The sequence below is a fragment of the Carassius carassius genome, chromosome 1 (genome assembly GCF_963082965.1).
Source record: "Carassius carassius chromosome 1, fCarCar2.1, whole genome shotgun sequence".
Lineage (NCBI taxonomy): Eukaryota > Metazoa > Chordata > Actinopteri > Cypriniformes > Cyprinidae > Carassius > Carassius carassius.
Genome location: NC_081755.1, coordinates 51,311,580 through 51,339,353, shown reverse-complemented (window position 1 = coordinate 51,339,353; position 27,774 = coordinate 51,311,580). Strand labels below are relative to the sequence as shown.

Sequence of the window (27,774 nt, the reverse complement as noted above, 5' to 3'; positions counted from 1 at the left end):
GACTACATTTTTATGAAAAGCGGGGAATATCTGGAGGAGTATCTTCTGAACTGAGATCTGCTGCTGTGAAGATGATGTTTGTTAAAGAGGAGAGTGAAGAGAACACGAGTGAACCAGAAACCTGGAGAATAAAACCCAAGGAGCCAGAAACCTGGAGAATAAAAACAGAGCAGCCAGAAACCCGGAGTATAAAACCCGAGGAGCCAGAAACCTGGAGAATAAAAACAGAGCAGACAGAAACCCGGAGAATAAAACCAGAGGAGTCAGAAACCCGAAGAATAAAACCAGAGGAGCCAGAAACCTGGGGAATAAAATGCAAGGAGTCAGGAACTGGGATAATAATCAGAAACCTGGAGAATAAAACACGAGGAGCCAGGAGAATAAAACACGAGGAACAAGGAGGTTGGTGTTTATTCTGCATTCATCTTTAAATACTATTTGTGGTACATACAGAAATCCTTTATGGAAAAATCATTAAATTGTTTTAAATCCATGTTTTAAAATTCTTCTGGAAATGTAACCGCACTGACACTGAGGAGATTTAATTATTTCTTTAATTAGACTTCATTTTTGCTTTTTGAAAATCAAGAATCCAAATTGAACTCGGAGCCTGGGAGACTGAATAGGTTTTTACACTAGTAGTAGAAACCAGCGTGGTAAAGTTAGTTTTAGGGTCAATGTTCGCCAGACATTTGCTTTCGTGTGCCACTACTCGTGTAGTCATCAGTCCTACAAAGATACCACAACCACAAACCAAAACCACGATTAGTTTTAACGTTATGCAACAACTTTATATCAACAATAAATGTGCTATAGCAGCGCTTGATGTGTAAGGGACCGTATGACAAATCCAAATCCACCGATTGGGTTTAAAACGTCCAATGTATTTTAACTAACGGGACTTCTAACATTTAAAATAAAACATTGCCAAACTGTAAGGCGTGTATAACTCAAAGTGATTTACTACAGGTGGGATTTTGCCAAAACCTTCCTTCATATATGCGGTACACTACACAATTATGTTAAAAAAAAACTACTTTTTTTTTTTTTCTTTAAGCCTTTTGTTTTACTGGGACACAGGAAAGTGTCCTCATAAACCATGTTTATGTTGTAGTACCCATGACATTAAACACATTTGTGTCCTCATAAACCATATATACCAGTATACACAAATAAATAATAAATTAATAAATATGAATATAAATATAAATAATGTGCGGTAGAATCAAAAGCCACTAGGAGTTAGGGATGGGTATCGTTGAGGTTTTAACGGTATTACTACTCTTACCGATACTGCTTAACGGTCCGGTACTTTAACAGTATTCTTATCGGTACTTTGTGTTGTGTTACTTTGTGTTGTGTTCGGCAGTCGAAAACTTAGCATTTCTCTGTCTGCACAATGCACTTTTGAAAGATGCTTTGACAGATTGCTTGTTTCCGCCCTTACCGCACGCCTACATTTGAAATAACGAACTTGAGCGCGCAAAAGACGCGATATGTGAACGGCCCCTTATGCATGTGTGTACGCCGCCCTCGTTCTTGTTGTGTGTGACTGACAGACAGCCTCCGCAGCGCACATGAGAAATCTCGCAGACTTCACAGACAAACGTCTTATTAATTAGCGCAAATTAGAAATGATTGGTAAGATAAAATGTGCACGATAACATTATTAAGCAAATCTCTTCGCCATCGTCACTCTTTATTATTAAGCAGGAGTTTTCATACTGTTATGTCTGTGTGTGCACCGCGCTCGTTCTTGTTGTGTGTGTGTGTGTGTGACTGACAGACATCCTCAGCGGCGCGCATGAGAGATCTCACAGATCTCAATGACAAACGTCTTAATATGATCGCACATTAGAAATGTTTGGTGAGATAAAATGTGCATGATAACATTATTAAGCAAAAATACACAGTACATAAATTTTTTCCCCTCCAGTACCGAAAGCAGAACCGATACCGTCAGGTCTTACTGATGCTACTGTCTTTCATGATTTAGCCCCGGGGCCATTTTAATACCGGGTTTCGGTACCCATCCCTACTTGGAGTGTACTACAACCTTTAGAACATGAAAAAAGAGAATTAAGTGAATTTTGGTAAATTTAGTTTTTTATGAAAATATTTGTGTGCTGTACAAGCTGTAAAGGTGTTACTGTGAAAATGTAACCTTTAGTAAGTCAGTCTGGTCACTACGAGTGTACAACAACCAAAAAAAATAGATTGCATAATTATTATTAGAAAAAAAATACTGAAATTTTTATACACTCTTTGTACAGTAATGGAGATATTGACAAAGTTTCACCTGTAGTAAGTTAGTCTTGAAGCTACAAGCATACCACAACCTTTGGAACATAACCCTTTTGGTCAATTACAGTAATTATATTTGATATTTATGTACTTTTGTAGTTATTTTTTATAACTACTCTTGTTGTAACTTCTAGCCCATAATGTTTCTCTCCTTCCTGGGAGTTGGTGGGTTGGTATAAATGTTTTCTCTGAAATTGGTCACCATAGTCTTTGCTTAAGCTTTTTGTGTTATTAAATAGTTTAAATAATGATAAAAAATAGCCTGTATGATTAAATTCTCATTACCAAAAAAAAAAAAGGTCTCTCTACCGCAACTGGCCTTAAATTGTTGGGGTACGTGAAAATGGTGTTGTGGAGGTTGAGGTTTCTTTGCGTACACTTTCTGACAAGATAATTTTTAACTTGAACAATATGAAAAGACCTGCCTACTTGCAGGTACTATTTTGAAGGCTCTGCCACATGTGTTGCATAATTTAAAATCAAGATTTATCGAAAAAAAAATGTGCGTTTTAAATGGCCCTTAAAAAATGTTGCAGAGGATGAGTTCATCAGTCATGGACACTTTATTTTTAGACTATTGTATCGTTAATATTATACATGAATATTCAGTCTGTCATTTTTCTGTAGTGTGAAAAAATCTAGCAGAATATCCATTTACTTTTTTCAGAATATTTTAATTCTAATTTGTTTAAATTACAACATGAGTTCAGACACAGCTGGACGCATTGCGGTAATGAGAATTTCAGCAGAAAATGCAATAAAATGCAAAAAATAAAGTATTACTATGTTGAAATACTCTGTGTGTAAGGTAGTGTTGTCAAAAGACCCGGTACTTCGGTACCAAGTCGGTACTAAAAATAAATGTAAATGTGACGGTACCAGGTTTCTTCAAGTACCGGTAGTACCGAGGTCCCATTCAAACCCGGTTCTTGACATGTGCATGTTAAATATTAAAGTGCATGTTTAATATTTAAAATAATTAATGCCATGGCATTTTAACAGATTCGTGAGATTGACCCAATCAGTGATCTGTGATGTGTAATTATTCGAGTTCAGTCAGATTGTACAGTCGTGGCCAAAAGTTTTGAGAATAACATAAATATTGGAAATTGCAAAAGTTGCTGCTTAAGTTTTTATAAAAGCAATTTGCATATACTCCAGAATGTTATGAAGAGTGATCAGATTAATTTCATAGTCCTTCTTTGCCATGAAAATTAACTTAATCCCAAAAAAACCTTTCCACTGCCTTTCATTACTGTCATTTAAAGGACCTACTGAGATCATTTCAGTAATCATCTTGTTAACTCAGGTGAGAATGTTGACGAGCACAAGGCTGGAGATCATTATGTCAGGCTGATTGGGTTAGAATGGTAGACTTGACATGTTAAAAGGAGGGTGATGCTTGAAATCATTGTTCTTCCATTGTTAACCATGGTGACCTGCAAAGAAACGCGTGCAGCCATCATTGCGTTGCATAAAAATGGCTTCACAGGCAAGGATATTGTGGCTACTAAGATTGCACCTAAATCAACAATTTATAGGATCATCAAGAACTTCAAGGAAAGAGGTTCAATTCTTGTAAAGAAGGCTTCAGGGCGTCCAAGAAAGTCCAGCAAGCGCCAGGATGGTCTCCTAAAGAGGATTCAGCTGCGGGATCAGAGTGCCACCAGTGCAGAGCTTGCTCAGGAATGGCAGCAGGCAGGTGTGAGCGCATCTGCACGCACAGTGAGGCCAAGACTTTTGGAAGATGGCCTGGTGTCAAGAAGGGCAGCAAAGAAGCCGCTTCCCTCCAAAAAAAACATCAGGGACAGATTGATCTTCTGCAGAAAGTATAGTGAGTGGACTGCTGAGGACTGGGGCAAAGTCATATTCTCAGATGAAGCCCCTTTCCGATTGTTTGGGGCATCTGGAAAAAGGCTTGTCAGGAGAAGAAAAGGTGAGCGCTACCATCAGTCCTGTGTCATGCCAACAGTAAAGCATCCTGACACCATTCATGTGTGGGGTTGCTTCTCATCCAAGGGAGTGGGCTCACTCACAATTCTGCCCAAAAACACAGCCATGAATAAAGAATGGTACCAAAACACCCTCCAACAGCAACTTCTTCCAACAATCCAACAACAGTTTGGTGAAGAACAATGCATTTTTTCAGCACGATGGAGCACCGTGCCATAAGTCAAAAGTGATAACTAAGTGGCTCGGGGACCAGAAAGTTGAAATTTTGGGTCCATGGTCTGGAAACTCCCCAGATCTTAATCCCATTGAGAACTTTTGGTCAATCCTCAAGAGTCGGGTGGACAAACAAAAACCCACTAGTTCTGACAAACTCCAAGAAGTGATTATGAAAGAATGGGTTGCTATCAGTCAGGATTTGGCCCAGAAGTTGATTGAGAGCATGCCCAGTCGAATTGCAGGGGTCCTGAAAAAGAAGGGCCAACACTGCAAATACTGACTCTTGGCATAAATGTCATGTAATTGTCGATAAAAGACTTTGAAACGTATGAAGTGCTTGTAATTATATTTCAGTACATCACAGAAACAACTGAAACAAAGATCTAAAAGCAGTTTAGCAGCAAACTTTTTGAAAACTAATATTTATGTAATTCTCAAAACTTTTGGCCACGACTGTATTTGTCTCAAAGTGTTCAATGTTTTACCTGTGTGAATCAGTGACCAAACTAAACCCTGTTTCTCCCAATGATTTGAATGTAATATGTTATTTAAATTTTTAAATTAAAGAAAGTGATCAACAAACAAACCTTGTTTGCTGGAGCTGTCAGTGTGTAGTGTTTCTTTACAAAGTGATATCACCATCTATTGACCTGTCAGCATAATGCAGTGATTTTAGTTATTTTCATTGCACTCTGTTAACAAAGGACAGTTTTGACATTGTTTTCGTACACAAATATTTTATCCTCTTATTTTTCAAATTTACCATTTGATTTTCATTCTTTTTTTATAGGCCTAATGAAAGAAGAAAGGCAAGATCTGAATGAGGTGGAGGAGAAATATCAGGATCAGAAAGATCATGATGTCAATGGAGAAAAATCAGTGAGTTGCAGCCTTAAAACAACAGAAGTCAAGAGGCCTTTCAGCTGCTCTCAGTGTGGAAAGAGTTTCAAACGTAACTGTAATCTTAAGACTCACATGTTTATTCATACTGGAATAAAGCCTTTCAGCTGCTCTCAGTGTGGAAAGAGTTTTACACGGAAAGCTAGCTTAAAGGATCACATGTTTATTCATACTGGAATAAAGCCTTTCATCTGCTCTCAGTGTGGAAATAGTTTTACACTGAAAGGTAGCTTAAAGGATCACATGCTAATTCATACTGGAATAAAGCCTTTTAGCTGCTCTCAGTGTGGAAACACATTTACACGCAAAGAAGGCCTTGAGAAGCACATGTTTATTCATACTGGGATAAAGCCTTTCAGTTGCTCTCAGTGTGGAAAGAGTTTTACACTGAAAGCTAGCTTAAGGCATCATATTTTAATTCATACTGGAATAAAGCCTTTCAGCTGCTCTCAGTGTGGAAAGAGTTTTACATCTAAAGTAGGCCTTAAGAACCACATGATAATTCATACTGGAATAAAGCCTTTCAGCTGCTCTCAGTGTGAAAAGAGTTTCATATTTAACCGTAGTCTTAATAGGCACATGTTAATTCATGCTGGGATAAAGTCTTTCAGCTGCTCTCAGTGTGGAAAGAGTTTTACACTGAAAGAAGACCTTAAGACTCATTTGGTAACTCACACTTCAGAAAGTCCTTTCTGCTGTTCTCAGTGTGGAAAGTGTTTTACATATAAATCAAGCCTTAAGAGGCACATGTTAATTCATGCTGGGATAAAGTCTTTCAGCTGCTCTCAGTGTGGAAAGAGTTTTACACTGAAAGAAGACCTTAAGACTCATTTGGTAACTCACACTTCAGAAAATCCTTTCTGCTGCTCTCAGTGTGGAAAGTGTTTTACATATAAATCAAGCCTTAAGAGGCACATGTTAATTCATACTGGGTAGAAGACTTTCACTTGCTGTCAGTTTGGAAAAACTTTTACACAGAAAGGACATTGCAAGGTTCATTTGGTATCCCACTCTTCATAAAAGCCTTTTACCTTGGGGAGTTAAAGTAAATGACGTGTAAAATTAAAATTCTTTGGGAAATAAAATAAAACTGAACTGAACCTGCTCTCAGTGTGGAAAGTTTTTTTTTGTGTGTAAAGGATACCTTGAGACTCACATTTTAAAGGGGTCATCGGATACCCATTTTCCACAAGATGTTATGACTCTTTAGGGTCTTAATAAAAAGTCTATATTATACTTTAGTTTAAATTTCTCAATTGTAGTTTAAAACAACACAATCTTTACCCTGTCAAAAACAGCTCTGTTCACAGTGACTTGTTTCAGTGCAGGTTCCTTTAAATGCCAATGAGCTGTGTTTGTACAAAAGGCCTGGATATTCTTGAATGTCCCGGATAATCCCAACCAATCAGAGTGCTCGATGCTACCACATCATCCCGTGATTCTGAAAAAGAGCAGCTGCATCACTTGTGCGAGAGTGGAAAGTCCGCCATTTTCAGACTTCTAATACTTATAAATCCACACTGAATTGCCATTAAGTTGTGGTTTATATCGGGTTACTGTGTGCGTGCATGTGGAAAACTGAGTGTAGATTATATATATTTTCTGTGACTGAGAAATCGTCCATTTTTCCAGTTCATAAGAGTTGTTGATTAGCACCATCCTGACTGTATTAATCTTCCTATTTAGTGTATTTCTAAGTATTACTACGTTCTGATTCAGTACGAGATGTTTAAATATATTGCACACCATTATTGCAGTATGTACGGCTATTTGGAGATGATTATTATCATGCTTAAAACGCTTATCATTTTTGTCGCATGCTTGTATTAATTTATGCATGGTTAAGCTGCATTCACTTGCTAATAGCACTCTCTTGTGGACATTCAAATAATTAACACTAAGACCTGTTCAGAATAATTATAGTGTTTCATTATTCAAAGGCATGTTTTTATATTTGTGTAACGCCTGTATGTATATATCTGTAAATTTATATTCTTGTTTAATTATTGCAGAACCACACGTATACTCAAAATTCTCCAGTAAACTAAAGGGAACCTAGACATTGCTTGGTGCCTCTTCAGTTAAGAGTTGGCTCATTCAGTCCTAACTGACTGCCTGCTGTATTTCATACCCATCCAAATAGTGCACTTCCGAACTCCCTATATTTCATATGGTCCTTCGAGCCGGATTGTTGAATCACAGCAGAGAGATGATGTACAATTCCAAGCCAGATCCTCCTGTTGTTCGCCCTCAATGACAAATAAGGCCACATACACATTTGGCAGATTACCAAGTCCCTGAATCAGGCTATGTGAAGAGAGCAGTACCAACTGCACATCTGGATCAAGCCGGAGTAGAGAAAGCTCCACCCATGCCAGAGTATGTATCGAGATCACCATCTCCAAAGAACCAGCACTCATATGCAGGTGATCTGCTTCTTCAAGATAAAATGGCAAGAGACAGATACACAATCAGAGAAGGATGAGCTTCATCTTCAAGCCCAACAGCTATCTGACATTAAGTCTAGGTAGACCGAGATGACGAGAGAGTGATGAGCTACATAGCCACATCCTACCCGAGATCCTGTCTGCACTACAAGGCCTCAAGGAATGCTACATTAAGGCAGGAGATCCAGCAGATCACCACAGGAATAGAGACTCCTCGCTGCTCAGTGACCCCAGTGCCAGCCCCTCGTACTAAGAACCCCCAACGGACACACAGCCAGCCTTCATCAGTAACCCAGAGGGAGCCTTCATCATTTTCTGGGGATGTTTTCCAGCACATATCTGTCCAGTGTGAGTAGCTGACAAGGCAGATGAGGGACTTTACACTTTCACCCAGGTTAGAAAGGACACATGCTAGTGAGAGCTATTCTGATACCCCTCGGTGGTCATCACAGACTGCTGAAGCTGTTCATGACTCTGACGACAACCCTCAATTCATACACAGGCATTATCCAGACAAGAGAGAGTTACCTACTTACCATCTACCACAGCAACCTAAGATTACACCTAGAGCTAAAATGTTACAAATGCAAGAGGGGATTTACCAGGGACCAGCACCTACCATACCCGTCTTAACGTCAACAGACCCAAAACCGTTTTTGAGACTGCGGTTAGCACTGGAGAAACTTCTCCCAGCAGATGCAACTGATCGCTTCAAATATCAGGTCCTTGGTAGCCGATTCTTACTGTAATTCTGTGAGACCCTACACAGATACCATGCGAGCTCTGAAAACGATGTATGGTCAACCACACAAGCTTGTTCTTTGGAATATTGCTGAAGTTTAGGAAAGTCCCAACATCAGGTCAGGAGATTTTTAAGCATTGAAGCTATTTGTCCTCCTTGTAGGTTCATGAGTGAGTATGCTAGAGCAGCTGGGGTCAGAAGGGGCAGCTGAATTTGAATGTGGTTTGCAGGTGTCCAGGCTACAAGACAAACTTCCACAAAAGCTTAGGACCAGTTGCAAGAGGTATGTTCACCCATCAAGAATAACAGTTCCTACTCTTCATGACTTTGCGGATTGGTTGGAGTACGAGCTCCAAGTTCAGGATCATACTTCTAGAACAGTAACTTATGCTCCTGACTCATCAACCAAGAGGAGAGACAGTTGTTATGGCTCCAAGTCCCAAGTAAAAACCACAAGCATGTTTTCCTTGTGGTGTGAATGGGAGAAAGAGTTGAACGGACTAGACGAGATATCTCTGCCCAGATGTTACTTCAGCTCAAAGATGGATCACCTGTCCTGTAGGCATGAGATTCATGTCTTCTGTGATGCTTCAAAACAGGCATATGTTTCAGTGGCTTACCTGGGGACCAAGAGTAAAGAGGGACAAGTTGAAGTTGCCTTCATAGCTGCCAGGTCTAGAGTCACTCCTCGCAAGCAGCAGTCCATACCCCGCCTGGAGTTATGTGCAGCTCTTTGTGGTTCTCAACTTTCCAAACTCCTAGTTGCAGAACTTACAATCCCCATTCACTCTGTTACACTCTGGTCAGACTCCACCACGGTGCAAACATGGTTGAAATCCAGCTCATGCTGCTTCAAAGTTTTTGTAGGGACACGTGTAATGGAGATTCAAGAGCTGACAGAATCAGCTTTCCGGCACTATGTAAAATCTAGAGACAACTTGGCGGATAATATAATTAAGTTCAATTCAAGTTTATTTGTATATTGCTTTTTACAATACAAATCGTTACAAAGCAACTTTACAGAAAATTAAGTTTCTACAATATTTAGTACTAGCTTATAAGTGGTGACTGTCAGTTTGTGCACGTATGACAGGATTTTCAGAAAGATTAATACAAGACGTAGTCAGCCAGACTATGAACATTATTAACAGCAATTATTATATGATGCAGTCACACTTGTAGCAATATTTGTTAGTTCTGTTTGTTGATTCAGGGTTAGCATCATCTGGGGTCCTCTGAGGGGTCAGGATCATCTCTTCTCAGGTGTTCTGGATCCAGACTGGAGCTTGTGTAAGCCCTAGTTACACAAAACGGAGAAATAAATAGAGACATCATTAGCATAGCTGCTGTTCCAACAAAGTTAAATTAATTAGTTTAACCCAAGCTAAAGAATAAGAATGCGCATTTGATCAGATGCAACTACACTTACAATTTAAGAGATACATTATTTCGAATGCTTGGCGAAAGAGGAAAATTATCAGGAAGGCTATTCCAGAGTTTGGGAGCCAAATGCGAAAAAGCTCTACCTCCTTTAGTGGACTTTGGTATCCTAGGAACTACCAAAAGTCCAGCGTTTTGTGACCTTAGGGAGCGTGATGGATTGTAACGTGGTAGAAGGCTAGTTAGGTATGCAGGAGCTAAACCATTTAGGGCCTTATAGGTAAGTAATGATAATTTCTAACTGATACGGGACTTAATAGGTAGCCAGTGCAGAGACTGTAAAATTGGGGTAATATGATCATATTTTCTTGACCTGGTAAGGACTCTAGCAGCTGCATTTTGGACTACCTGTAGCTTGTTTATTGAAGAAGTAGGACAACCACTAGACTCAGTCTAGAGGTCATGAATGCATGAACTAGATTTTCTGCATCAGAAACAGTTAACATGTTTCGTAGCTTGGCAATGATGGAAGAATGCAGTTTTTGTAACATGGGAAATATGATTTTCAAAAGACAAGTTGCTGGCTAAAATAACACCCAGATTTTTGAATGTAGAGGAAGTAACAGTACGTCTGTACTGACTCAAAACCAAATACATCTTATATCAGGTAAATAATATATCCACGATATATATACACTGGGTGAAATGTTTTGAAATCACTTGTACCCTACCTGTTTGAAAAAATCTAGTCTCTGTCTGTGTCAGTTTGAGTCTTGGTAAAGTTTTAAATCCCTGTGCCAAGATGCTCCTCTGTTGGTCACGGATTATGGAAAGTGAACATAAATCTATAGGGGTGGTTGGATATATTAACGCACTGTAAAATATTAATTTGAAGCTTCTTTCTTTTCAGATTGTTACACCTTTATCATAAAAGGCTGTATATTAAGGCTGTATATTTTTACAAATCATTGTTTGAATTGCGAACGTAACCGCTAGAGGAGGCTTTGAGACCATGCAGAATGCTCTGTTGTCTGGTCGCTCCCATTTCACAGCAAGTGGGATTTCTGCAAATTAGTCGAATGCAGAGATGAGATTATTGATCGTGAGCACAACATCCAGTAGGGCTTGGGTCTCCTAGAGCTGGAGGAGGATGAGTGCAGTGTTCTTACACATTTCTCTTGGAGCTGGAGGACGTTGAGTGTAGTGATCTTACACAGGTCTCCTGGAGCTGGAGGAGGTTGAGGGCAGTGTTCTCACACAGGTCTCCTGGAGGTGGATGAGTGCAGTGATCTTGCACGGGTCTCCTGGAGCTGGAGGAGGATGAGGGCAGTGTTCTCACACAGGTCTCCTGGAGGTGGATGAGTGCAGTGATCTTGCACGGGTCTCCTGGAGCTGGAGGAGGATGAGGGCAGTGTTCTCACACAGGTCTCCTGTAGCTGGAGGTGGATGAGTGCAGTGATCTTGCACAGGTCTCCTGGAGCTGGAGGAAGTTGAGGGCAGTGATCTTACACAGGTCTCCTGGAGCTGGAGGAGTTGAGGGCAGTGTTCTCACACAGGTCTGCTTGAGCTGGAGGAGGTTGGGTGCAGTGTTATCACACAGGTCTGCTGGAGCTGGAGGAGGTTGAGGGCAGTGATTTTACACAGGTCTCCTGGAGCTGGAGGAGTTGAGGGCAGTGTTCTCACACAGGTTTCCTTGAGCTGGAGGAGGTTGAGGGCAGTGTTCTCACACAGGTCTCCTGGAGCTGGAGGAGGCTGAGTGCAGTGTTCTTACACAGGTTTCCTGGAGCTGGAGGAGGTTGAGTGCAGTGGTCTTTCACAGGTCTCCTGGAGCTGGAGGAGGATGAGTGCAGTGATCTTACACAGGTCTGGAGCTGTAGGAGGATAAGTGTAGGGTTCTCACACAGGTCTCCTGGAGGTGGAGGAGGTTGAGTGCAGTGTTATTACACAGGTCTGCTGGAGCTGGAGGAGGTTGAGGGCAGTGATATTGCACAGGTCTCCTGAAGCTGGAGGAGTTGAGGGCAGTGTTCTCACACAGGTTTCCTTGAGCTGGAGGAGGTTGAGGGCAGTGTTATCACACAGGTCTGCTGGAGCTGGAGGAGGTTGAGGGCAGTGATCTTGCACAGGTCTCCTGGAGCTGGAGGAGTTGAGGGCAGTGTTCTCACACAGGTTTCCTTGAGCTGGAGGAGGTTGAGGGCAGTGTTCTCACACAGGTCTCCTGGAGCTGGAGGAGGCTGAGTGCAGTGTTCTTAAGATCACTACACTCAACGTCCTCCAGCTCCAAGAGAAATGTGTAAGAACACTGCACTCATCCTCCTCCAGCTCTAGGAGACCCAAGCCCTACTGGATGTTGTGCTCACGATCAATAATCACATCTCTGCATTCGACTAATTTGCAGAAATCCCACTCGCTGTGAAATGGGAGCGACCAGACAACAGAGCATTCTGCATGGTCTCAAAGCCTCCTCTAGCGGTTACGTTCGCAATTTAAACAATGATTTGTAAAAATAATAGAGGTGACCCCGAATAGTCGAAGAATCCATGCTTTGATTCAAGGAGCCTGATTCGACTACCAATTTAACAGTCAATTATTCATGGGGTGTTATTGATTATGCCAGTTTGACTATATGGGGGAGCTCAAATGTCTGATTTCACATAGAACTACCGGTTTTCTCCCAATAAATTAATATACAGCCTTTTATGATAAAGGTGTAACAATCTGAAAAGAAAGAAGCTTCAAATTAATATTTTACAGTGCGTTAATATATCCAACAACCCCTATAGATTTATGTTCACTTTCCATAATCCGTGACCAACAGAAACTTTACCAAGACTCAAACTGACAGAGACAGAGACTAGATTTTTTCAAACAGGTAGGGTACAAGTGATTTCAAAACATTTCAGCCAGTGTATATATATATCGTGGATATATTATTTACCTGATATAAGATGAATTTGGTTTTGAGTCAGTACGGACGTACTGTTACTTCCTCTACATTCAAAAATCTGGATGTTATATTAGACAGCAACTTGTCTTTTGAAAATCATATTTCCCATGTTACAAAAACTGCATTCTTCCATCATTGCCAAGCTACGAAACATGTTAACTGTTTCTGATGCAGAAAGTCTAGTTCAGTGGTCTCCAACATGGTGCCCGCGGGCACCTGGTAGCCCGCGTGGAGTCTCTGAGTCGCCCGCCGAGCACGTTCTATAAATAGCCTGAATTGTAATCTTTCATTTTTTTTTTTCTTTTTTATGATAATGGCATAAAATGAGAAAATAACTATTGGTGACATTTCATATACCATTAAAGCATAATAAAATAATTCAACAATTTAAAATATTTAGAATCTGCACGTCTCTCTATCTCTCTCTTTCTGCGTCTCGTGCGCGCACCTCTCTCTCTCTCTCGCTCTGCGCGCGCGCACCTCTCTCTCTCTCTCGCTCTGCGTCTCGTGCGCACACCTCTCTTGTTCTCTCTGCGTATCGCGCAGCAGAGGAGCAGCGTTTTAATTTAGTTAAACACAGATATTATGTTGCTTTTCTAATTTTACATGCAAGTACAACCCGAATTCCGGAAAAGTTGGGACGTTTTTTAAATTTTAATAAAATGAAAACTAAAAGACTTTCAAATCACATGAGCCAATATTTTATTCACAATAGAACATAGATAACATAGCAAATGTTTAAACTGAGAAAGTTTACAATTTTATGCACAAAATGAGCTCATTTCTATTTTGATTTCTGCTACAGGTCTCAAAATAGTTGGGACGGGGCATGTTTACCATGGTGTAGCATCTCCTTTTCTTTTCAAAACAGTTTGAAGACGTCTGGGCATTGAGGCTATGAGTTGCTGGAGTTTTGCTGTTGGAATTTGGTCCCATTCTTGCCTTATATAGATTTCCAGCTGCTGAAGAGTTCGTGGTCGTCTTTGACGTATTTTTCGTTTAATGATGCGCCAAATGTTCTCTATAGGTGAAAGATCTGGACTGCAGGCAGGCCAGGTTAGCACCCGGACTCTTCTACGACGAAGCCATGCTGTTGTTATAGCTGCAGTATGTGGTTTTGCATTGTCCTGCTGAAATAAACAAGGCCTTCCCTGAAATAGACATTGTTTGGAGGGAAGCATATGTTGCTCTAAAACCTTTATATACCTTTCAGCATTCACAGAGCCTTTCAAAACATGCAAGCTGCCCATACCGTATGCACTTATGCACCCCCATACCATCAGAGATGCTGGCTTTTGAACTGAACGCTGATAACATGCTGGAAGGTCTCCCTCCTCTTTAGCCCGGAGGACTCGGCGTCCGTGATTTCCAACAAGAATGTCAAATTTGGACTCGTCTGACCATAAAACACTATTCCACTTTGAAATAGTCCATTTTAAATGAGCCTTAGCCCACAGGACACGACGGCGCTTCTGGACCATGTTCACATATGGCTTCCTTTGGACATATGGCTATGGCTCTTTAGTTGGCATCTGCTGATGGCACGGCGGATTGTGTTTACCGACAGTGGTTTCTGAAAGTATTCCTGGGCCCATTTAGTAATGTCATTGACACAATCATGCCGATGAGTGATGCAGTGTCGTCTGAGAGCCCGAAGACCACGGGCATCCAATAAAGGTCTCCGGCCTTGTCCCTTACGCACAGAGATTTCTCCAGTTTCTCTGAATCTTTTCATGATGTTATGCACTGTAGATGATGAGATTGGCAAAGACTTTGCAATTTGACGTTGAGGAACATTGTTTTTAAAGTTTTCCACAATTTTTTTACGCATTCTTTCACAGATTGGAGAGCCTCTGCCCATCTTTACTTCTGAGAGACTCTGCTTCTCTAAGACAAAGCTTTTATAGCTAATCATGTTACAGACCTGATATCAATTAACTTAATTAATCACTAGATGTTCTCCCAGCTGAATCTTTTCAAAACTGCTTGTTTTTTAGCCATTTGTTGCCCCCGTGCCAACTTTTTTGAGACCTGTAGCAGGCTTTAAATTTTAAATGAGCTAATTAAGTGGATAAAAGTGTAAAATTTCTCAGTTTAAACATTTGCTACGTTATCTATGTTCTATTGTGAATAAAATATTGGCTCATGTGATTTGAAATTCCTTTAGTTTTCATTTTATTAAAATTTAAAAAACGTCCCAACTTTTCCGGAATTCGGGTTGTATGTAAAGTATATCATTCAGTCACTATTTCATATTTATGCCGTTGTTCTTTCTCCCTTTCCCCCCGTGATTTTGTCTATATCGCGAATATAAGACGACCCCCCATTTTTTAGGACAAAAAAGCCTATTTTTAGGACGAAAAAACTTGTCTTATATTCGGGTATATACGGTAATTATATATTCAATAGTCATAATATTTAACAATATTACTGTTTGTTGTTGTATTTTTCAAAACTTGAAACTTTGTGTGTGTGTGTGTGTGTGTGTGTGTGTGTGCGCGTGTGTGTATGCCTATATCAAACAAGTAGCCCTCAAGACTATTTTATCCCTTCAGGGAGCCCTCACTCACAAAAAGGTTGGAGACCCCTGATCTAGTTCATGCATTCATGACCTCTAGACTGGACTATTGTAACGCACTCCTAGGTGATTGTCAAGCATTCAAAATAATGTATCTCTTAAATTGTGAGTGTAGTTGCATCTGATCAAATGCGCATTCTTATTCTTTAGCTTGGGTTAAACTAATTAATTTAACTTTGTTGGAACAGCAGCTATGCTAATGATGTCTCTATTTATTTCTCAGTTTGTGTAACTAGGGCTTACACAAGCTCCAGTCTGGATCCAGAACACCTGAGAAGAGATGATCCTGACCCCTCAGAGGACCCCAGATGATGCTAACCTTGAATCAACAAACAGAACTAACAAATTGCTACAAGTGTGACTGCATCATATAATAATTGCTGTTAATAATGTTCATAGTCTGGCTGACTACGTCTTGTATTAATCTTTCTGAAAAATCCTGTCATACGTGTAGCTAGTACAAAACACTGCACTCAACCTCCTCCAGCTCCAGGAGACCTGTGTGAGAACACTACACTTATCCTCCTCCAGCTCCAGACCTGAGTAGGATCACTGCACTCATCCTCCTCCAGCTCCAGACCTGTGTAGGATCACTGCACTCATCCTCCTCCAGCTCCAGAAGACCTGTGAAAGACCACTGCACTCAACCTCCTCCAGCTCCAGGAAACCTGTGTGAGAAAACTGCACTCATCCTCCTCCAGCTCCAGACCTGTGTAGGATCACTGCACTCATCCTCCTCCAGCTCCAGGAGACCTGTGAAAGACCACTGAACTCATCCTCCTCCAGCTCCAGGAGACCTGTAGAAGATCACTGCACTCAACCTCCTCCAGCTCCAGGAAACCTGTGTAAAAACACTGCACTCAGCCTCCTCCAGCTCCAGGAGACCTGTGTAAGAACACTGCACTCAGCCTCCTCCAGCTCCAGGAGACCTGTGTGAGAACACTGCCCTCAACCTCCTCCAGCTCAAGGAAACCTGTGTGAGAACACTGCCCTCAACTCCTCCAGCTCCAGGAAACCTGGGTAAGATCACTGTCCTCAACCTCCTCCAGCTCCAGCAGACCTGTGTGATAACACTGCACTCAACCTCCTCCAGCTCAAGCAGACCTGTGTGATAACACTGCCCTCAACCTCCTCCAGCTCAAGAAAACCTGTGTGAGAACACTGCCCTCAACTCCTCCATCTCCAGGAGACCTGTGTGAGAACACTACACTTATCCTCCTCCAGCTCCAGGAGACTTGTAGAAGATCACTGCACTCATCCTCCTCCAGCTCCAGGAGACCTGTGTAAGATCACTGCACTCATCCTCCTCCAGCTCCAGACCTGTGTAGGATCACTGCACTCAACCTCCTCCAGCTCCAGGAAACCTGTGTGAGAACACTGCCCTCAACTCCTCCAGCTCCAGGAGACCCGTGTAAGATCACAGCCCCCAACCTCCTCCAGCTCCAGCAGACCTGTGTGATAACACTGCACTCAACCTCCTCTAGCTCCAGGAGACCTGTGTGAGAACACTACACTTATCCTCCTCCAGCTCCAGGAGACCTGTAGAAGATCACTGCACTCATCCTCCTCCAGCTCCAGACCTGTGTAGGATCACTGCACTCATCCTCCTCCAGCTCCAGACCTGTGTAGGATCACTGCACTCATCCTCCTCCAGCTCCAGGAGACCTGTGAAAGACCACTGCACTCATCCTCCTCCAGCTCCAGGAGACCTGTAGAAGATCACTGCACTCAACCTCTTCCAGCTCCAGGAGACCTGTGTGAGAACACTGCCCTCAACCTCCTCCAGCTCAAGGAAACCTGTGTGAGAACACTGCCCTCAACCTCCTCCAGCTCCAGGAGACCTGTGTGATAACACTGCACTAAACCTCCTTCAGCTCCAGGAGACCTGTGTAAGAACACTGCACTCAGCCTCCTCCAGCTCCAGGAGACCTGTGTGATAACACTGCAGTGTTCTCACACAGGTCTCCTGGAGGTGGATGAGGTTCAGTGCAGTGTTATCACATAGGTCTGCTGGAGCTGGAGGAGGTTGAGGGCTGTGATCTTACACAGGTCTCCTGGAGGTGGATGAGGTTCAGTGCAGTGTTATCACATAGGTCTGCTGGAGCTGGAGGAGGTTGAGGGCAGTGTTCTCACACAGGTCTCCTGTGTAAGGAAAGCATTTAGGGAAGTAGAAATGTGGTCATATAAGTGGGGATTCAAGATGTCGACAAGAAAATCTTGTTATATGATGTTTACAAAGATGCGCAAGTACCATGGTGAAAGGTTAACATTATATGAGCAGCCAATGGCAAAAGTAAATGAATTTAACTACCTGGGACTATGGTTTGATAGTAGGTGTACATGGAAAACACATATAAAGCACTTGGAAACTACATGCAAAAAAGTTATAAACCTTCTGAGAGCTGTGGCTGGATGTGACTGGGGTGCAGACAGGCAGTCATTAAATTAAGCAGCGGCAAAAACAATATTGGGAAAAATTAATAGATTACAATATAGAGCAGTACTTGTATGCATCGGAGCTGTTAAGACAACCCCCATTAATGCTATACTCATAGAAGCAGGCGAGATGCCACTGAAGTTAAGAAGAGAGAAACGATGGCATATTGGATCAGATTAAAAGGAAGAAAACCCAGCAACAGAAACAATACAGGAATGTTGGGAGTATTCCAAGTTTCAGGGGCTTGGGTTTGGATGGACAAGGGAAATGAGAGTGAGGGAATATGAAATGGAAACCTTAGATTTTCACCACGGTGGTTTCAGTTAGTAGTATTCCACCATGGCTGTTTCCAAAAATAAAGGTTGATATTAATATAATGGAAAAGAAAAGAGAATGGAGGAAGTGGGAGTTAAAAAAAGCATTTACATAAGAAACGGTTATTATAATTATTAAAAAATTTACACAGACAGAACCAAGAACAAACAGGATTGTGTGGCAGTTGGAATACATATCCCAGAATTTAAAATAAATCTCTCCAAAAGACTGTTTGATCGGTTATCTGTATATACAGCAGAAATAGTGGCAGCCATTATTGCACTGCAGTGGGTTGAAGAGGTCAGACCTGATAGGGATGTACTATGCACAGACTCTTTAGCTGTCATTAAAAGTATTCAGTCAATGACATCGGTAAGAGAAGATCTACTAATATAACTTTTTCTCAGTTTATTTAGATTACATCGGGGTGGCATAGATGTACAGTTTTGCTGGGTGCCAGCACATGAAGGGGTTAAAGGGAACGAGAAAGCAGACAAACTGGCTAAAGAGGCGCTGCTAAACGAAATAATAATTACAATTTCCACTAGGAAAAGGTGAAGATAAAGCAGTGGTTAAGGAGAAAGGACTTGAAATATAGCAGAAATGGTGGGAGGAAGACAGGAAAGTAGGAGATATTATAAAATACAAAAAACTGTAAGTATAAAGAATTACATGGAAAAGACCAGCAGAGAGGAAATTGTAATGACAAGACTGAGAGTGGATCACACAGGGCTGAATGGCACATTATTTTTAATGGGGAAAAGGAATAGTAAGAACTATGACTTTTTTGTCTTTTAACCGTTTTAAACCTGTATCTGTTTTTGTCTTTGTTGAAAAACATTTTTGTAGCAATTTCCCTATATCCAAAACGAATTTCTCTTTGGGGAGACAAATAAAGATACTTTGACTTTGAACTATGAAAATTGTGGGGTTAAAGTAAATGTTGAACATTTAATATTGTACTGTAAATTGAATGAGGTGGAAAGACAGGTGTTTAATAAGGTTCAGGAGACAGGGCGGGAGTGGAATCTGGTAGGTATACTGGGACTAGAAGGAGAGGGAGATGAAATAAGAATCACCAGGAAGGCACATTTTAAAAGACTCAGGGTTGTGGAATAGAATCTGAATTTGTAAAATGACATGATTATACATACTCCAGTACAGTAGGTGGCTGTATGCACCTTAATCTTGGTTGCAGTCCGCCATTAAATAAGAGAAGAAGAAGAAGCTCCCCTTTTTTTGTTCTACTTGAGCTCAACGGCTGCAGTCCTGGATTCAGTGAGAGCTGAGGAACAAATCACTTTCAGCAGAAACCGTGAACTAAGAGTCATCAAAGCTTTCTGACGCAGCTGCAGCGATCTTCTGAGGAGAGGAGAGCAGTTCACGGTATTTCTCATCTTTAAACAACTGGAAAACACACTTTACACTGTATGTTTGAACAGTACACGAGCTCGTTTCTGTCTTGTTTTCATCGAGTAAGCTGTTTGTGTTTTCTGACTTCGACATTTAGAGCAGCAGCAGGCAGTAAGTAGCTCTATGTGAGGAAAACACACGGAGTTCATTAAGAACTGAGCGATTTTATGTTTTTGTATGTTTATGTAAATGATGGTTTCGATGTTTGCAGTGATAATGTTGCTGTTAGTCTCGTGATCTGTGAGGAGAATGAATGCGAACCAATATCAGTTATTGCTGCTGCGATTTCATTGATATCATAATTCTTTTTTCGAGATTTTTCTTAGGCAGATCAAATCTGTTTGTGCAATAAAGTTAGTTTCAAGTTCTGTATATCTATGGATAATCGCATAGTGTAAGGGACCGTCTGCAAATTCCAGCGTAAACAATCCCCGATCGTTCTTTGACATGAATGATTTTACAAGGTTGTAGTAAATGAAAACTGACTTACTGAATGTGAGCTGCAACACTTGGAAAGTTAGTGTACTTGTTTAAAGACGGTGATTGAGGTAAATAGTTGAGCGTGGCACTTAACTGTGTTCTTAATAACTTGGCAAAATGTCACCTGTATTAAGTCAGTCGAGACTCTAGCAATGTACTACAAACCTCCACATACAGAAGTCACAGATGAAATATATTAATAAATATATTTTATGTCTAAATATCTTATCTTCAAATAGAAGAACATATTTTATATAATATAAATATATTTTGAAATATATATTTAAATATTAGATTTTTTGACGCTTTTTAATATTTTTCACACTTATTAAATATTAATATTTTTATCTGAAAAGTAGCGTTTCCACTGTCACTTCTTGATCGTGCCTCGTCGGGGCTTCCTCGGAGCCAACGGCAAGGGTTTTTTGCCCGACGAAAACCTTGGGCAAAAGCGGGCCAGCTGGGGCTAGAGGAGTGGTCATGAACAAAGGTGGAGTTTCTCTGAGTCTGGAGAGCATCAGCGCTGAGGATCATTTTAGAAAGATAGCAGCTATAACACCAGCATTAAAGACTTTTTTTCAATAAGTTGAGCTCAAAACTCACTTTCAGTCAGCAGCGAGTGTTTGAAATAACTTGATCTTGAAAATAACTAGTGGATTATAATCACTAAAGAAGGCAGAAATATTTATAAGCGATGTAAAAGACTGTGCACGCTAAACATTAATGTTACCATAGTAAACATGGTAAATCCAACCAGGAAAAATCAGACGTCAGCTTCTTATTCTCTATCACAATTGTGTATTTATCTAGTAACATATTCTATCTGTCATAAGTCCCGTCTCGAGAGTTTAGCTCCACATAGCATATGTCATCAAAAATATAATAATGTTTTTGTTTGGGAGCTTTTATTAAAATAGAGATATTATCATTCATTCTAAATGTGACGTACAGGCTACTGTGACTACAAATAAACTGAAACAGACTCGACTGAATAAGAATCAGAATCAGAATGAGCTTTATTGCCAGGTATGTTTACACATACGAGGAATTTGTTTTCGTGACAGAAGCTCCGCAGTACAACAGAATGACAGCGACAGAACATAAAACACATAATAAAAGAATATAAAAATACAAATAAGTAGATAAGGAATGACAATATACAAATTGACAATTGTAGGCAGGTATATTACAAAAATGCAGTTATGTATGTACATGTATATTATGTGCAAAATGTAAGTGTATACTAAGTATGTGTGTTAGATAAATTAAGTGTATGTGTATATAAATATAAAGTGTAGTGTGTTCAGTGTGTATCAGCTGTTCATAAGATGGATTGCCTGAGGGAAGAAACTGTTCCTGTGTCTGGTCGTCCTGGTGCTCAGTGCTCTGTAGCGTCGACCAGATGGCAACAGTTCAAAGAGGGAGTGTGCTGGATGTGAGGAGTCCAGAGTGATTTTAACAGCCCTTTTGCTCACTCTGGATAAGTACAGTTCTTGAATAGATGGGAGAGTTGAACCGATGATTCGCTCAGCAGTCCGGACTACCCTCTGTAGTCTTCTGAGGTCAGATTTAGAAGCTGAGCTGAACCAGACAGTTACTGAAGTGCAGAGGATGGATTCGATGATGGTGGAGTAGAACTGTTTCAGCAGATCCTGTGGCAGGTTAAACTTCCTCAGCTGGCGAAGGAAGTACAACCTCTGCTGGGCCTTTTTCACAATGGAGTCAATGTGAATGTCCCACTTCAGGTCCTGAGAGATAGTGGTGCCCAGGAACCTGAATGACTCCACTGCAGTCACAGTGCTGTTCATGATGGTGAGTGCGGGGAGTGCAGGGGGGTTTCTCCTGAAGTCCACGATCATCTCCACTGTTTTGAGCGTGTTAAGCTCCAGGTTGTTGAGAGTGCACCAGACAGCCAGCTCTTTAACCTCCTGCCTGTAAGCAGACTCGTCACCGTCCTGAATGAGGCCGATGAGTGTGGTGTCATCTGCAAACTTCAGGAGCTTGACAGAGGGGTCCTTAGATGTGCAATCGTTAGTGTACAGGGAGAAGAGCAGTGGGGAGAGAACGCAGCCCTGGGGAGCTCCGGTGCTGATTGTACGGGTGCTGGATGTGTATTTTCCCAGCCTCACTAGCTGCTGCCTGTCTGTCAGGAAGCTGTTGATCCACTGACAGACGGAGGTGGGCACGGAGAGCTGAGTTAGTTTGGGCATGAGGAGGTTTGGCATGATCGTGTTAAAAGCCGAGCTGAAGTCCACAAACAGGATCCTCACATAGGTCCCCGGTCTGTCTAGGTGTTGCAGAACATAATGCAGTCCAATGTTTACTGCATCGTCCACAGACCTGTTTGCTCTGTAGGCAAACTGAAGAGGATCCAGCAAGGGTCCAGTGATGTCCTTCAGGTGAGCCAGCACCAGTTTTTCAAATGACTTCATGACTACGGATGTTAAAGCCACAGGCCTGTAGTCATTTAGTCCTGTAATTTTGGGTTTCTTGGGGATGGGGATGATGGTGGAGCGTTTTAAGCATGACGGGACTTCGCACAGCTCCAGCGATCTGTTGAAGATCTTTGTTAAGATGGGGGCCAGCTGGTCAGCACAGGATTTCAGACAGGCTGGTGTAACGCAATCTGGGCCTGGTGCTTTTTTCCTTTTCTGCTTCCGGAAGACCTGGCGCACCGCATCCTCGCTGATCTGTATTGCAGGTGTGGGGGAGAGGGGGGATGCAGGAGGTGTGAATGGTGAGAGTGCTTGATTGGAGAGGTGTTCAGGATGGGTTGCAGGAGCTGTTAATGGTGTGAACGGTTGTTTGGAGAGGCATTCAGGGTTGGTTGCAGGAGTTGTTATTGGTGTGAATGGTTGTGTGGAGAGGTGTTCAGGGCAGGTGATGGGTGTTCTTTCAAACCTGCAGTAAAACTCGTTCAGATCGTCTGCCAGTCGTTGATTCTCCACAGTGCTGGGGGGTGGTGTCTTGTAATTGGTGATCTTCTTTAGACTTTTCCACACTGATGCGGAGTCGTTCGAAGTGAACTGAGTCCTTATTTTTTCAGAATAATTCCTCTTTGCCACTCTGATCTCCTTTTCCAGTGTGTATTTAGCCTGTTTATACAAGACATTGTCCCCCTTCCTGTAAGCATATTCTTTGGCCTGACGGAGCTCTCTGAGTTTTGCAGTGAACCACGGTTTGTCATTGTTGTAATTTAGTTGAGTCTTGGTAGGAATACACATATCCTCACAGAAACTGATATATGATGTTACGGTCTCTGTGAGTTCATCCAGATCGGTGGAAGCAGCTTCAAAAACACTCCAATCAGTGAGGTCAAAACAAGATTGTAAATCCTGCTCTGCTTCATTAGTCCATCTTTTTACAGTCCTTAATACAGGTTTAGCTGATTTTAGTTTATGCCTGTAGGTCGGTATAAGATGAACCAGAAGGTGATCAGAACGTCCCAAAGCTGCTCGTGGAACAGAGTGAAATGCATCCTTTATTGTTGTGTAACAGTGATCCAATATATTACTGTCTCTTGTGGGACAAGTAACATGCTGTCTGTATTTTGGCAGTTCACGGGAGAGATTGGCTTTATTAAAGTCCCCAAGAATGATTAAAACAGAGTCTGGGTGTTGTTGTTCTATCTCTGTGATCTGCTCAGCGAGTTTCTGTAAAGCTGAGCTCACGTGCGCTTGAGGAGGGATGTAAACACTAACCAGAATGAGCGAGTGAAACTCCCGCGGCGAATAGAACGGCTTGCAGTTAATGAAGAGCGTTTCGAGATTTGAGCAGCACGTCTTCTTTAACACAGTTACATCTGTACACCACCGTTCATTGATGTAAAAGCATGTCCCGCCGCCGCGCAATTTCCCCGTTGATTCTGCGTCGCGATCCGCTCTAAACAGCTGAAAGTCCGGCAGATGGAGCGCGCTGTCCGGTATGGTGTCATTCAGCCAAGTTTCCGTGAAACACAGAGCAGCAGAGTGAGAGAAATCTTTATTTGTCCGAGAGAGCAGAAGCAGTTTGTCCGTTTTGTTGGGAAGAGAGCGGAGATTTGCCAGATGGATGCTAGGCAACGGCGTTCGAAATCCGCGTTTTCTGAGTCTCACGAGCGCTCCCGCTCGCTTTCCCCGCCTGCGCGTCCTGAAGCGCTTGATCAGCGCCGCTGCTCCTCCGACAAGAATGTCTAGCAAAACATCAGAATAGTCGAAAACCGGTGAAATATCGGGAGATGTGTGTTGCCGAATATCCAGCAATTCGTCCCTGGTGAAACTGATTGCAGGAATATAACTAAAGACAGGACAAACTAACAAAAACACAAAAACAACTGCAGAGCACGTCACGGAGGCAGCCATCCTGTATCGGCGCCACTCGATCAAGTTTCGAGTTTCATTTTATCTGTCATTTTATCAAGTTTCATAAGCAGGCTATTTTCATAAGTGTTAAAAATGAATAAATAAAATATAAATAAGTGTATTTGTGTATGATTAATTGAGTCCTGATAAATGAATTCATTATAATCAATGTATCACATATTCTATTGTAAAACAACAATGCTTTTGAATTTGATTATTTATCAAAGCATTCAAACAAACGGCTGCTTTTATCATGTTCGTGTGAGATTGCACTAGTTCCAATGACTTATTTCATATTAGTTTTCTGATAAATTCTGTTTGTTGGTGAAATGAGGTTACGTGACGTTGTTCCTGAGAGGTGTGTAAAGGGTGTGTTTTAGTGACGCGCAGTGGTGCTTCAGGCTCAACTGTGGAAACCCTGTGCTATTCTGGCCGAGGTGCTACTGGCTCGAGGCTATTAGCCTCGCCCGGCCCGTTTATGGTATCTTAATACATGTAGTGCAATGATATGAAAAGTTATCTGGAGACCAGCTACAACATTCCCAATGGGAGTAACTAGCGACGTCTTTTGATTAATTTATTTTTGCATATCGCCTTTGTTTCTCGTGGCCTAGTGGTTAGAGAGTTTGACTCCTAACCCTAGTGTTGTGGGTTCAAATGTCGGGGCATCGGTACCACGACTGAGGTCCCCTTGAGCAAGGACCCAACAGTTCACTGCTGTGTATGTGCACTTTGAATGGGTTAACCCTTATGCTTTGACTAGGGGGTAGTGTTGAGTCATATTTTGGCCACCAACTTTCTCTGTGTTTCAGCAAATGGAATGATTTTGGTGACATCTTATTTTGACACATTTTGGGTAAATTGAATAAAAAAAAAACTTAACAATACACTGTGGGCAAATTCACTACCCTTTAGTTATGTTCATGGATGAAAACATCCACTAGTGTTGTCACGGTACCAAAATGTCAGTATTCGTAGTATTTTAGTATTCGTGTCAGTAAAAATAATTAAAATTAAAAAACTTTTTATCAATAAAAATAAAACCAATGGCATTCTTTATACTTATTTACAATTGTGTTTGAAGTTTTTCTACAAGTTATATAATTATGAAAAAACAGTAAACAAGTTTCACCCAAATTTAATTTGTCTTTTAATTTATGAAATTTAAACATTTTATTTTTGGTAAATAAAGGGGATTTGCTATTAAAATTAAAACATGGAAGAAATATTTTGTGATTTATCTCTTTAAAAAATAAATTTTTATGAATTTTTTCAACAGGAGGAGTATCATCTGAACTGAGATCTGCTGCTGTGACGATGATGTTTGTTAAAGAGGAGAGTAAAGAGAACACGAGTGAACCAGAAACCTGGAGAATAAAACACGAGGAAACAGAAACCTGGAGAATAAAACCTGAGGAACCAGAAACCTGGAGAATAAAACCTGAGGAACCAGAAACCTGGAGAATAAAACCTGAGGAGCCAGAAACCGGGAGAATAAAACCTGAGGAGCCAGAAACCGGGAGAATAAAACCCGAGGAACCAGAAACCTGGAGAATAGAACCCGAGGAGCCGAAAACCCGGAGAATAAAACCCGAGGAGCCAAAAACCCGGAGAATAAAACCTGAGGAGCCAGAAACCCGGCGAATAAAACCCGAGGAGCACAAGACCTGGAGAATAAACCACGGGGAGCCAGAAACCCGGAGAATAAAACACGAGGAGCCAGAAACCCGGAGAATAAAACCCGAGGAGCCAGAAACCCGGAGAATAAAACCCGAGGAGCCAGAAACCCGGCGAATAAAACCCGAGGAGCCAGAAACCCGGCGAATAAAACCCGAGGAGCCAGAAACCCGGCGGATAAAACCCGAGGAGCCAGAAACCCGGCCAATAAAACCCGAGGAGCCAGAAACCCGGCCAATAAAACCCGAGGAGCCAGAAACCCGGCCAATAAAACCCGAGGAGCCAGAAACCCAGAGAATAACCAGAGACCGAGAGAATAAAACGCAAGGAGCCAGGAGAATAAAACATGAAGAACAAGGAGGTTGGTGTTTATTCTGCATTCATCTTTAAATAATATTTTTGGTACATAAACAAATCCTTTATGCAAAAATAAGACGTTAACTATCATTAAATTGTCTTAAATTGATGTTTTAAAATTCTTATGGAAATGTAAATGCACTGACAAGATTTAATTATTACTTTAATTAGACATTATTTTTGCTTTTTCAAAATCAAGAAACTGTATTGAACTCCAAGCCTGGGAGACTGTAGTGTATTTTTACGCTAGTAGTAGAAACCAGCGTGGTAAAGTTCGTTTTAGGTTCAGTGTTCGCCAGACATTTGCTTTCGTGTGCCACTACTCTAGTCATCAGTCCTACAAAGATACCACGACCACGATTAGTTTTAACATCATGCAACAACTTTATATCAACGTTAATATATTATTTAAAAACAGCCAAAGTGTATGGTAGCAACATTTAAACCAGAGAAAGCTGGGATCATCTGACAATTTCACCGATTGGGTTTAAAACGTCCAATGTATTTTAACTAACATGACTTCTAACATTTAATATAAAACATTGCCAAACTGTAAGGCATGTATAACTCAAAGTGATTTACTACAGGTGGGATTTTGCCAATACCTTCCTTTATATATGCAGTACAGTACACAATTATGTTTAAAAAAAAAAACATTTTTTTTTTGAAGCCTTTTGTTTTACTGGGACACAGGAGGTGTCCTCATAAACCATATTTATGTTGTAGTACCCATGACATTGTACACACTTGTGTCCTCATAAACCATATATACCAGTATACACATATAAATAATAAATGAATAAATGTGAATATAAATAATTTGCTGTAGAATCAAAAGCCACTACGAGTGTACTACAACCTTTAGAACATGAAAAAAGAGAATTAGGTGAATTTTGATAAATTAGTTTTTAATGAAAATATTTGTGTGCTGTGTGTCTGGTCACTAGGAATGTACAGCAACCAAAAAAAAAACTTTTGGTAAATTACAGTAATTGTATTTGATAATTATGTACTTTATGTACAGAAAGGGTGATATTGGCAAACTTTCGCCTGTTTGAAGTCAGTCTTGCTACTAGGAATGTACAAACCCGATCCCAAAAAAGTTGGGACACTGTAGAAATTGTGATTAAAAACAGAATGCAATGTGGAAGTAATCAAATAATAAGTTTCAAATTTCAATATTTTATTCAGAATACAGCATAGATGACATCAATTGTTTAAACTGAAAAAAATATAATTTTAAGGGAAAAAGATTTTAAATTTCATGGCATCAACACATCTCAAAAAAGTT

At 41.0% G+C, this 27,774-nt stretch overlaps 3 protein-coding genes across 4 annotated transcripts in view; all 3 read left to right on the top strand.

Annotated features, from left to right (window-relative positions):
• The window catches only part of LOC132094842 (gastrula zinc finger protein XlCGF8.2DB-like), a 120,758-nt gene extending 114,302 nt beyond the window's left edge, over positions 1–6,456 (top strand). The window contains exon 4 of the mRNA XM_059499584.1: positions 6,310–6,456. Within this exon, the coding sequence (XP_059355567.1) occupies positions 6,310–6,433 (124 nt within the window). The 3' untranslated portion in view covers positions 6,434–6,456. The remainder of the gene's footprint in view (positions 1–6,309) is intronic.
• Positions 30–27,774, top strand: part of LOC132160987 (gastrula zinc finger protein XlCGF46.1-like) — a 103,533-nt gene continuing 75,788 nt past the window's right edge. Inside the window, exons 1-2 of one of the 2 annotated variants that reach the window (XM_059570867.1) lie at positions 30–402; positions 5,264–6,366. In XM_059570867.1, coding sequence (XP_059426850.1) covers positions 72–402; positions 5,264–6,309 — 1,377 coding nt within the window. In that variant the 5' untranslated portion in view covers positions 30–71 and the 3' untranslated portion in view covers positions 6,310–6,366. Of the gene's footprint in view, positions 409–5,263; positions 6,367–27,774 lie in introns of both variants that reach the window. The other variant, XM_059570789.1, reaches the window with a different exon arrangement.
• Positions 25,734–27,774, top strand: part of LOC132161191 (zinc finger protein 135-like) — a 76,234-nt gene continuing 74,193 nt past the window's right edge. The window contains exon 1 of the mRNA XM_059571106.1: positions 25,734–26,487. Within this exon, the coding sequence (XP_059427089.1) occupies positions 25,767–26,487 (721 nt within the window). The 5' untranslated portion in view covers positions 25,734–25,766. The remainder of the gene's footprint in view (positions 26,488–27,774) is intronic.